This window comes from Eucalyptus grandis, chromosome 3, assembly GCF_016545825.1.
Source record: "Eucalyptus grandis isolate ANBG69807.140 chromosome 3, ASM1654582v1, whole genome shotgun sequence".
NCBI classification, from domain to species: Eukaryota; Viridiplantae; Streptophyta; class Magnoliopsida; order Myrtales; family Myrtaceae; genus Eucalyptus; species Eucalyptus grandis.
The window spans coordinates 69,484,588-69,496,730 of record NC_052614.1 but is presented as its reverse complement, the minus strand read 5'-3'; the positions used below and the strand labels follow the sequence as shown (position 1 = coordinate 69,496,730).

The following is a 12,143-nucleotide window of genomic DNA, read 5'->3' as shown; positions in this document are numbered from 1 at the left end:
CACTTGCGTTATATAAGATTAATATTCTAATTGAGAAAATATATATGTCTCCATCATTTGTGGGCATTGTCGATGCTCAATCAGCCACCAACAAAGAGGAAGAAGAAGAACCGAGGGAAAAAAAAAAGAAAAATGAAGAAAAATGGGGACAAATGACAAATGACGAAAATAACCTTGACCGCTAGAAAGTCAACGGAGATAGCCAAGACCCTTTTTCAAAATAAATATAATCATTTCAAGTTCTTATTTAAAACAACACTCACTTAAGATTCTTTATTGAGAAAGTGAAGGTACTGTCCTTATTTGAAATAAGATCCATTTTGAACTCTTATTTGACAAAAGAAAAAAGACATTTTAGATCCCTTTTTGGGATTTTCCCTTTATAAACCCAATCTGATGAGCTTTTGAGAAGAGAAATTGCCAAATTAGTAAAGACCCCAGCTTGCGTTATATAAGATTAATATTCTAATTGAGGAAATATTAATGTCTCCATCATTTGTGGGCATTGCCAATGCTCGATCAACCACCAGCAAAGAGGAAGAAGAAGAATTGGGGGAAAAAGAAAAGAAAAAATGAAGCAAAAAAGGGGGACAAATGACAAATGATGAAAATAATCTTGACTGCTAGAAAGTCAACGGACATAGCCAAGACCCTCATTCGAAATAAATATAACAATTTCAAGTTCTTATTTAAAACAATATCCACTTAAGATTTTTAATTGAGAAAGTGAAGGTACTGTCCTTATTGAAAATAAGATCCACTTGGAACTCTTATTTGACAAAAGAGAAAAGGCATTTTAGATCCCTTTAAGGAATTTTCCCTTTATAAGGCCAATCCGATGAGCTTTTGAGGAGAGAAATTGCCAAATTAGTAGAGACCCCCAGCTTACGTTATATAAGATTAGTATTCTAATTGAGGAAATATTTATGTCTCCATCATTTGTGGGCATTACTAGTGCTCGGTCAGCCACCAACAAAGAGGAAGAAGAAGAAGCGGGGGAAAGAAAAAGGAAAAATGAAGAAAAATTGGGACAAATGACAAATGACAAAAATAACCTTGACCTCTAGAAAGTCAACGGAGATAGCTAAGACCCTTATTCGAAATCAATATAACCATTTGAATTTCTTATTTAAAACAACATCTGCTTCAGATTTTTATTTGAGAAAGTGAAGGTACTGTCTTTATTTGAAATAAGATCCATTTTGAACTCTTATTTGAGAAAAAAAAAACATTTTAGATCCCTTTTTGGAATTTTCCTTTTATAAGGCCAATCTGATGAGCTTTTGAGGAGAGAAGTTGTCAACCCCCAGCTTGTGTTATATAAGATTAATATTCTAGTTGAGGAAATATTTATGTCTCCATCATTTATGGGCATTGTCGGTGCTCGATTAGCATGCGTTATATGAGATTAATATTATAATTGAGGAAATATTAATGTCTCCATCATTTGTGGGCATTGCCGGTGCTTGGTTAGTCACCAGCAAAGAGGAAGAAGAAGAACTGACCAAAAAAAAAAAAAAAAAGAAGAAGAAAACAGGGGAAAAAAAAAAAAAAAAAAAAATGAAGAAAAATAGGGACAAATCGCAAATGACGAGAATAACCTTGACCGCTAGAAAGTCAACGGAGATAGCAAAGACCCTTATTCGAAATAAATATATTTATTTCAAGTTCTTATTTAAAACAACATCTACTTCAAATTTTTATTTGAGAAAGTGAATGTATTGTCCTTATTTGAAATAAGATCCACTTTGAACTCTTATTTGAGAGGAAAAAAAAGGCATCTCAAATCTCTTTTTGGAATTTTCCCTTTATAAGGCCAATCTTATGAGCTTTTGAGGAGAGAAATTGCCAAATTAGTGGAGACCCCCAGCTTGCATTATATAAGATTAATATTCTAATTGATGAAATATTAATGTCTCCATCATTTGTGTGCATTGCCGATGCTCCATCAACCACCAGCAAAGAGGAAGAAGAAGAACCGAGGAAAAAATATAAAGAAAAAGGAGGACAAATGACAAATAACGAAATTAACCTTGACCGCTAGAAAGTCAACGGAGATAGCTAAGTCCCTTATTCAAAATAAATATAACAATTTCAAGTTCTTATTTAAAACAACATCCAATTCAAATTCTTATTTGAGAAAGTGAAGGTATTGTCCTTATTTGAAATAAGATCCACTTTGAACTTTTATTTGAGAAAAAAATGCATTTTCATATCTCTTTTTGGAATTTTCCCTTCATAATGCCAGTCTAATGAGCTTTTGAGAAGAGAGATTGCCAAATTAGTAGAGACCCCGAGCTTGGGTTATATAAGATTAATATTCTAATTGAGAAAATATTTATGTCTCCATCATTTGTGGGCATTGCCGGTGCTCGATCGGCCACTAGTAAAGAGGAAGAAGAAGAACCAGGGGAAAAAACAAACAAATAAGAAAAAAATGAAGAAAATAACCTTAACCGCTAGAAAGTCATCGGAGATAGCCAAAATCCTTATTGGAAATATATATAACCATTTCAAGTTCTTATTTAAAATAACATTTACTTTAGATTCTTATTTGAGAAAAAGAATGTACTATCCTTATTTAAAATAAGATCTACTTTTAATTTTTATTTGAGAGAAAAAAAAAAAGCATTTCAAATCCCTTTTTGGAATTTCTCCTTTATAAGGTCAATCTGATGAGCTTTTAAGGAGAGAAATTGCCAAAATAGTAGAGACCCCATCTTGTGTTATATAAGATTAATATTTTAATTGAGCAAATATTACGAGCCATAAATTTGTGAAAAACTATATCTTGCAATAATTTATAATTATTTACAATCTAACTTACTATAATTAAAAATAATTTTTTATTCTCATTACATATTAAAAATTGTCACAAAATCATCTGCCTGTCTCCAACGTGAAGCAAAGTCAATTTGGGGAGGATCAAGCGGAGGGAAAATGTCGCATCTTTCGGCTGCGAAGGGGCGAGTGAGAAAATATTGGGTGGGTTTAACCCAACACGTAGGCGGTGGGTTAAACCACTGAGCGATCGACGCGTGGCTCCACGTAGGCGAGGATGTCAGGCGTTTAAAATTTGCGCGCGCCGCTCGTGGGCCCACCACTCTGACGCTCTCTCCCCTCTGCTCTCCTCTGCGACATGTCCACTCGTCCTCTCTCTCCTCTCTTTCTCTTTTCCCCGTTCTCCCCGTTCTCCGTTCCGTTTTGCGAGAGAACAAAATCGCAGGGCTTCTCTCCGAATGCTCTTCCCTCCTCTGCTCTCTCTCCTCCGCTGGTTGCCTGCGACGCCGACGCCCTTTCCACCTCCGCCGACGCCTCTGCTCTCTCTCCTCTGCTGGTTGCCCGCGACGCCGACGCCGACGCTCTCTCCTCCGCTGGTTGCCCGCGACGCCGACGCTGACGCCTACGCCGACGCCCTTTCCACCTCCGCTGACGCGTCTGCTCTCCTCCGCTGGTTGCCCACGGCGCCGACGCCCCTCCGTCGCCCCCAACTCCGATGCGGACGCCGACGCCGACGTCGACGCCGACGCCTCCGCCCCCGAGGCCGTCGCCGACGCCCTTTCGCCTCCCTCTCGCGACCTCTGCTCCGCTCTCTCCCTCTTTCCTCTGCGGAGCGCCCTTGCTGGCTAACCCCGACGCCGACGAACCCCTGATCGCGTTTTGGCCTCCCTCTCCGCGAACGAAGGTCGCTCTCTCTCTCTTTCCTCCGCGAATCGCCCCCTGCTCCTGAACGCGGACGCCGTCGCCTCCCGCCGTCGCCTTCCCAAGCCCCACCGTAGGCACCCCATTGGCGACTCCCGTACGTCCGGAGGTTCGTTTTTTCTTTTTCTTTTGGATTCCACTCAGTAGAATTCATGTTAAGGTTTATAGTCGGATAAGGATGGAGCACATTTGCATTAGGATTCCACTCAGTAGAATTCAGAGGAAGATTCAGAAGGAAGCAGTAGACCTTGTTTTTATTCAATAAGCAAATCTGTTGGTTTTCTGGACAAAGAACTTGCTGCTAGTGGGTTTACTAGAAAAGAGCAAGATGATATGGACAAGGTATAGTGATTCACGATGATTTGCAAATCGTTAACATTGTGTTGTCCAACTGCTTAATTTGGTGTTAGACCTAGTGGCTGACCATAATTGATTATTCTGGTTCATGCTTGGACCACTTAGGAGTGTGCCTATTTAGTCTTATTCCTTCCATGGATTTTACTCTTTGTCATTCTTGGCTTCTGTCAGCTCCTTCTCTCACGATCATCTTCATTCTCTTGCATCTGAAAGCCAAAATAATATCTGGCCAATTGCCTGCATTGTGGTTCCTGGCTTTGCATGTTTGGTCCTTGATTGGAAGTGGAAGTGGAAGTACTTTGGTAGTATTTTAATTTTTGTTTTCTGTTTTCTTGGAAACGTGTGAATGAAAATGAAAATTCTCTAACGGATGAAAAATGGGAGTATATGCTTGTATTCCATCAAAGCTGTAAAATAGAATTTTTCTTTTTCCTTCCAAAGATCTGTGCTTTTGTTAGAATGAATAAATACTGGATACACCAAAATGTCATTTTCAGCTTTGAACTCTTTTTTCATTCATAACATGCTTTCCATTGTCGAAGTTGTAAAATAATTTCCAGTGTCTTTCCAAACGTGTTTTTGAAGCTGCCGCATTCTGAAATGTAAATGAAAACAGCATATACAAATTTTCTGGAACCAATTACATGTTGCCCTGGAGAATTTTGTGCAACTAGTTGACACATTAATCGAAAGTTCATCCTAGCGTGTCATTGATTGAGTATTGTAAGTGTGCATTGTCCATGATGCGATATTAACCTTCTGTTATTGGATTCCTTTGATATAGTTCGTCGAAGAAGAAAAGGACCAGGATATATGTTATGATGATGAAGAAGATAGTGCTGGAAGGGATGAAACAATCATGAGTGATGTTGACTCTTTGCATCTGCTGGATCAGGTACTAGTATCAGAGCATTCGCTGTGATAGGCCTGAAAATCAACATTGCTGAAACTTTGTGAAACCTATAACATCAGGGCATGAGATTTCCTCTTTTTACTGGAAGCTATGTTGTTCGCTGTGCTTTATTTTCAAAAACCGAGCAGATCTTTTAAGACTATTGGAGCACTTGAGTGACTTTTCACCGGATAAGATGAAGTCATGTTTTATATATTCGTTTATGAGAATTTCCTGGTTTGTTTCCTGGATGGTTAACTGGAGGATGCAGTATTAATTTTCTGGCAGTCAGCTGAGATCCCCCTTAAAATATATTTTAAAGTCTAATGTGCTGACTCACTCAGTATTATATCCTAATCCTGCTATTTGAATGACCAGCCAGGGCACATTGTAGAAGGAAATGAGGAGGAAATCAAAGAAAATAGACAAAGATGTGAAGGACAACTCAGCAAACCTTGTTGTGAGGGATACTTCAATGAGGTAAGTATATATGGTGAAATTTTTTAGGCATTAGGTCTGGCTTTCGCCCACTAGCTATGTAGTCTTGGATAGCGCGTGGCAGCACTTTTGATTATCAACATAAGCATGAAGGTTGAGTAATATGAATCACATTGAAGACATTCTGGCTTGCAGATATCTTGAAGTTGGATCTACCTTTGTTGTGTTCTATGATGCTCAGGCCCATTTTGATAGTTTTGGGCTTGGGTTCCTTGTTTGAGAACCTCTGACTATACTCAAGTGTTTAGTCTCTGTACTTGTGACAAATTTCATAGACAACGATGATGAATAAGCTTTGAGAGATGCCAGCTATCTGTGAAATGAACTTATCTCTCTATGTTCTCCTTTAAAATCCCATTTAATGGCGCCTGATGGAGTGGCTAATTCAAGTAAGTTTCTGGCTTGAGGTCTTTTGAATTTAGCAGCTCAAAATTTGGTCTTGTTTGAACTTACAAAAATGAGCTATTCGTAAATTTGCTTCTCGAAATTTTTGCTGATAAATACATGCAATTTTAGCTTGAGTAATTGTGTTGCTGTCAACTGTTTTTTTCGAGGGGATAATGGACTAGTATAGTGTTTACTAATTGTTGTGATTGGTGCTTTTTCACATGTGTTTATCAGTGAGTCATGACTCACTGTAGTTTATTGAAAATGAAAAGTGACTTAAATTTTTTAAAGAAGTTTTTCCATAGTCATCACTTATCGTTGTTTATTGCTCTTTCGTTAGCTTCAGTAATGAGAGTTTCTTTTCCACCTGGTGCAGGATGAAAGTGAAGAGAATGCGAATGATGCTGAGTTGGTAAAGCGCCTGAACAAGCAGAGACGGCGAGCAATTGCTGCTGTTCATAGAGGAGGGAAGACCATTGCTTCTAGAAATTCTTACAAGGACAAAGGTGGAAGGTCATCTCACAATTCCAAAATTCAAAAACAATTAAGCTCCCGGTAGTGCACTTGGAAGAATTCAGCAGCATGTAGGGGCTGGAGGAAGGTGTGAGTTTAAGACTTCGTATTATAGCATATTTCGCTAGGGAAGATAAAGGAGATTTTTGTGTATTGGAAGTATAGATAGGTGGCTATTTTGCTGCAGAATATGTGTAATAGTCAGTTACTGTAATGATGTTTATGTAATAGTCAGTTACCATATCAAAAGAAAAGCCACACATGCAATTTTGTACAAAAAGAGGAACCCCTTCTAATATGTTGGTCATTACTTGTCATATGGAGATTGTGTGCAATTAATTTGTTATTTGCTGCTATTTCCTTGATGTAGTCATCTTCCAAAGGTTTCAATCTTTTTGAAGAGTTGTGCTGACTGTTAAGGATATGTAAGCTTTGTGGAGAAAACTTTGGCATGTACTGATTATCCTGTATTTTTCTATTGCAGTCTGAGGAACGAATGAGGAAAGAGATGGAAAGATTTGATCGTGAAAGAAGGAAGGAAGAAGAAAGGTTGATGCGTGAACAGCAGAGAGAGGAGGAGAGATTGCTACGTGAGCAAAGGCGAGAATCAGAGCGACGGGAGAAGTATTTACAGAAAAAATCTATTAAGGTAAGTATTTGAGCTTGATATTGCATTTTAACTAGTTAGTTTCTTTTGCTTTATTTGATTGGTTAAGCAGCATCTCTTCTTTTTCTCTTTTCTTTACCAACTTCTCTGGTTTTTTGTTTGGAAGGCGGAGAAAAAGAGACAAAAAGAAGAGCTTCATCGAGAAAAAGAAGCAGAGAGACGAAAAGCTACAGTGGAGAAGGCCACTGCTCGCAGAATTGCCAAGGAATCCATGGAGCTTATGGAGGATGAACAGCTGGAGCTGATGGAATTGGCCGCTGCAAGCAAGGGGTTGCCTTCAATTTTTAATCTGAAACGTTTAGAAGTGAGGATCTGGTTTATATGTCCTTGCACTTGAATTTGCTTCATGCTGTCATTTTGTCGTAAAGGAGCTGATTTTGACATCTTGAAATTATAGCCAATAGATGCATAGATATGTATCTCCTGTTACTAATTGTACGCATGAAATATCTCCTATGGATTTAGAGCTATGGTAAGGTATGGATAGGCAGTGGATTGTTAAACGTGAATATCACAAATCGATAAGCTTAACCAAGCTGCGGTTGAAGGCCTCCTTTCATTTGAGCCTCCTTTCGATCAGCTACAGTGAGTTGCAGATATAAAATATCATGTGAAAGCATGAGTAGTAATATTGTTTTTAATATAATCAAACATCCCCTGAAAACATGGTCATAATGAGTCTCATACACATATAGTCTCTCTCACCTAATGGCTCAGTTTTCTTATATACATGTTGTCTCTGTCCACATCACAGCTTAAACTTTTAGGCTGGATATTCTAGCACTGTTTCATATGACAGATCAAGAGTTCAAATCCCAGCACTTCTCTCTCAAGTCATTCTTTGTAGTGAGTTCACAACAGCTGACTCATGCGAAATAGGCACCGTGCCCATTTTGCTTGTGCAGTTCTTAATCTGAAAACTTACTGACATTTAGATGGGATGTACAACATTTGAATGTCAGTTAGCTCCGATACCTCTTTTTCCACTGCGCTTCTTATCTCATTCAAATCATTCCTCTGGAAACTTACTAATTGATATTCAGATTAGATGGACATACATTTCAAAACTAACAGGCCACAACCAAGAAAAATACCAGTTGAACTAGACAGAGGAGATTTCCTATAAGCAACTGAGAACTAAATTCCCAGAGAACTAAAAATAAGATAGATAAAGATTTGCTCCTAAAGCATCTGAAAATAGAGAATTTGTGGGTTATGCCAATTAAGGGCTTCACTACGTGCATGCATATTAGTTTTGAAGATGTTGCATGCTGGAGGGCAGAAAACATCAAAGTTACATGGCAAAAATAGTAAGTCTTTTTCAAACTAAGCTTGTTATATCAACAATGATTTTGTCCGCCTATTTGGGGAGCCAACTCGTGATATGTAAGACAGAAGAACCAATCCTTTACACAGTCTTTTCACCTGGTATAGATCTGCATGTGTAATCCTCAGACATTTGGACTTCACCTCCTCTGTATCCAACAGAAAAGCAAATGTAAATATACTGACTGAAGTTATATCTCAACTCGCATTTGTAAAAAACTCTACTCATCAAACCTATGACCTTATCCATGATGGGTTCCTAAACTTGTATGGTTGAAACTATTAGAAACATAACATATCTACAGGTTGACTCATGTAAAACATATGCAACAGTCTTAGGATTTCCTTGTTCAACAATCATGGAAGCATTAGACAGAATACTAAACCACCCATGTTAAGTGTGCTCTCGTAAACTGAACATAGGATAATACATATACCTCAACTTTATGAGAACTGTAGGGATTTCTTTAAAAGAACAATGTCTTGAGTAATAATTATCTTCATGCATTCTATCCTGATGAATATTGCAAATATATCTAAACTTGGTTAAATGAACCTAGCAAGTAACAAAAGTAAATCAGAGTATGCAGATTAATTTCCACTGATAAGTTCACAGGATACAGTTAAGCCAACTATAATGGCAAACGCACTGCTTGGCCTTTCAAGAACTTGTGAGCACATAGCATCATGATACAATAAAATGGAGTGCAAACATACTTGCTAGAATGCTGCAGCAGAACATGGTAGATGGGATCTTGTGAAGACTCTTGAGGTGAGAGCTTGAGAAATTGCAAAAGAATGTAGAAGCACGTTGTGACACTGAGATAAGAATCACATCATAATGCACATAAATGTCAGCTGAGAAATCAATCGAAAGCATTTTTCCTGTTAAAACAACTTAAAGTGGCTTTTGTGCCACTTGCAACTACAAAAGAAGAAGCCAAAATCCCGTTGAGAGAATTTAAGTCATACCTGCCTAGGTAGATAAGAAGCAATGTCCAAAGTAAAGCGCTAAAAAGTTCAATTCCTTTTACCAAACCCAAGCCTGAAGACATATTAATTGTAAGCATGCACTGCAAATTCTTCATAGAAGTCCATATAAAAAAACTTCAACAACAAATGAAATATATCATCTTGCATTGACCGACGCAATTATTTATTCACTTCTATATTGTGACAAAATCACCACAGGGCGGACCTACAATATCTGCAGATGCTCAACAGCAAGAAAAAATTGAGAAAAACAGCACCATTTGAAGGCAAGATGGCCTACAAATGGCCCAAGATACTTGCCACAGACGCACGTACAAGAGATAAAGCAATACCTGCTGCAGATGTATCTATAAACTTAAACATCAGAAGTGTCATTTCTAACCCTAGCAGCAACAGATGCCATTCCCTGACTCACCTAAAACTACCACCAAGAAATTCATCGAAGCATGACGAGAACGCTCCGAGAGAATACTAAAATAGCCCCCCATCACAGTTCTCACCAAAAAATATCGTATTTCCCGCTTCTTTCTCACCTCATAAATAAAAACACGCATTTTCGAAGGCTCCAATTAGCTCCTTCAAAATTTCACCCCACAATGCAATCTACAGATTTCTGTACAAGTCTGCAATATAAGCATCATTTGCATAGAACAGTCCCCCGACAACCCATTCTAGAGTTTTTCTTATCCAAAGTGCCATGCTACATGACAGAATTAACTGAGAGCCTTGTTGATGTAGAGAAACGGCACAAAAAGGTTCATTTTCCCTGAATTCCACTTGACACGTTCTTGAGCTCACATAGTACATGGTTAACCAGCAACAGTAAGCAACCTAGAAAAAAGTTCCAGTTTCTCCATCTTCGACAATGGAAAGCATGTTATGAATGAAAAAGAGTTCAAAGCTGAAAATGACATTTTGGTGTATCCAGTATTTATTCATTCTAACAAAAGCACAGATCTTTGGAAGGAAAAAGAAAAATTCTATTTTACAGCTTTGATGGAATACAAGCATATACTCCCATTTTTCATCCCGTTAGAGAATTTTCATTTTCATTCACACGTTTCCAAGAAAACAGAAAACAAAAATTAAAATACTACCAAAGTACTTCCACTTCCACTTCCAATCAAGGACCAAACATGCAAAGCCAGGAACCACAATGCAGGCAATTGGCCAGATATTATTTTGGCTTTCAGATGCAAGAGAATGAAGATGATCGTGAGAGAAGGAGCTGACAGAAGCCAAGAATGACAAAGAGTAAAATCCATGGAAGGAATAAGACTAAATAGGCACACTCCTAAGTGGTCCAAGCATGAACCAGAATAATCAATTATGGTCAGCCACTAGGTCTAACACCAAATTAAGCAGTTGGACAACACAATGTTAACGATTTGCAAATCATCGTGAATCACTATACCTTGTCCATATCATCTTGCTCTTTTCTAGTAAACCCACTAGCAGCAAGTTCTTTGTCCAGAAAACCAACAGATTTGCTTATTGAATAAAAACAAGGTCTACTGCTTCCTTCTGAATCTTCCTCTGAATTCTACTGAGTGGAATCCTAATGCAAATGTGCTCCATCCTTATCCGACTATAAACCTTAACATGAATTCTACTGAGTGGAATCCAAAAGAAAAAGAAAACGAACCTCCGGACGTACGGGAGTCGCCAATGGGGTGCCTACGGTGGGGCTTGGGAAGGCGACGGCGGAGGCGACGGCGTCCGCGTTCAGGAGCAGGGGGCGATTCGCGGAGGAAAGAGAGAGAGAGCGACCTTCGTTCGCGGAGAGGGAGGCCAAAACGCGATCAGGGGTTCGTCGGCGTCGGGGTTAGCCAGCAAGGGCGCTCCGCAGAGGAAAGAGGGAGAGAGCGGAGCAGAGGTCGCGAGAGGGAGGCGAAAGGGCGTCGGCGACGGCCTCGGGGGCGGAGGCGTCGGCGTCGACGTCGGCGTCGGCGTCCGCATCGGAGTTGGGGGCGACGGAGGGGCGTCGGCGCCGTGGGCAACCAGCGGAGGAGAGCAGACGCGTCAGCGGAGGTGGAAAGGGCGTCGGCGTAGGCGTCAGCGTCGGCGTCGCGGGCAACCAGCGGAGGAGAGAGCGTCGGCGTCGGCGTCGCGGGCAACCAGCAGAGGAGAGAGAGCAGAGGCGTCGGCGGAGGTGGAAAGGGCGTCGGCGTCGCAGGCAACCAGCGGAGGAGAGAGAGCAGAGGAGGGGAAGAGCATTCGGAGAGAAGCCCTGCGATTTTGTTCTCTCGCAAAACGGAACGGAGAACGGGGAGAACGGGGAAAGAGAGAAAGAGAGGAGAGAGAGGACGAGTGGACATGTCGCAGAGGAGAGCAGAGGGGAGAGAGCGTCAGAGTGGTGGGCCCACGAGCGGCGCGCGCAAATTTTAAACGCCTGACATCCTCGCCTACGTGGAGCCACGCGTCGATCGCTCAGTGGTTTAACCCACCGCCTACGTGTTGGGTTAAACCCACCCAATATTTTCTCGGGGCGAGTCGACGACGCGCTGCTGAGCTGGCTATGCCTGCGTCGGGGAGCGTCCGTGATTGGCGGCACGTTTGGCACATGGGGTGGCGGCGGGCCACTGGTGGGTCCGGGAGTACGGCTTGTCGTGTTTCCTCGGCTTACCACGAAGGTACGAGGAAAGTAGCAGAGCCCTTTGCAGTGAACGGCCGCCGTTTGGTGTCTGAATTCCTAGAATCGACGTGGAAAGAGAAAGGGAGAGGGGAAAAGGGAAGGGGAAGGGTCATTTTCACTGTAAATTTTGAGTGCGCAAGCCTACATTAATTTCGGTCATCTTTATACCTAGA

The 12,143-nt window shown here is 40.6% G+C and overlaps 1 protein-coding gene and 1 long non-coding RNA gene across 3 annotated transcripts; one reads left to right on the top strand and one right to left on the bottom strand.

Annotated features, from left to right (window-relative positions):
* Nucleotides 1-3,351: 3,351 nt before the first annotated feature.
* On the top strand, nucleotides 3,352-7,354 carry LOC120291097. 2 transcript variants are annotated; one of them, XM_039308029.1, is made up of 7 exons: nucleotides 3,352-3,811; nucleotides 3,901-4,044; nucleotides 4,844-4,954; nucleotides 5,330-5,431; nucleotides 6,213-6,437; nucleotides 6,834-6,998; nucleotides 7,123-7,354. In XM_039308029.1, exons 2-5 carry the CDS (start codon nucleotides 4,036-4,038, stop codon nucleotides 6,393-6,395), a joined length of 405 nt encoding a protein of 134 aa, XP_039163963.1. In that variant the 5' UTR covers nucleotides 3,352-3,811; nucleotides 3,901-4,035; the 3' UTR covers nucleotides 6,396-6,437; nucleotides 6,834-6,998; nucleotides 7,123-7,354. The 2 variants fall into 2 exon arrangements, 1 of the variants encoding a protein (XP_039163963.1); XR_005548936.1 differs by lacking the exon at nucleotides 3,901-4,044 and having other exon boundaries at nucleotides 3,355-3,811; nucleotides 7,123-7,353.
* A 283-nt stretch (nucleotides 7,355-7,637) lies between these two features.
* On the bottom strand, nucleotides 7,638-9,308 carry LOC108954277. The gene is made up of 2 exons (XR_005548937.1): nucleotides 9,060-9,308; nucleotides 7,638-8,491 (listed from the first exon to the last, which is right to left on the bottom strand). It is a non-coding gene; the product is annotated as an uncharacterized LOC108954277 (long non-coding RNA).
* Nucleotides 9,309-12,143: the final 2,835 nt, after the last annotated feature.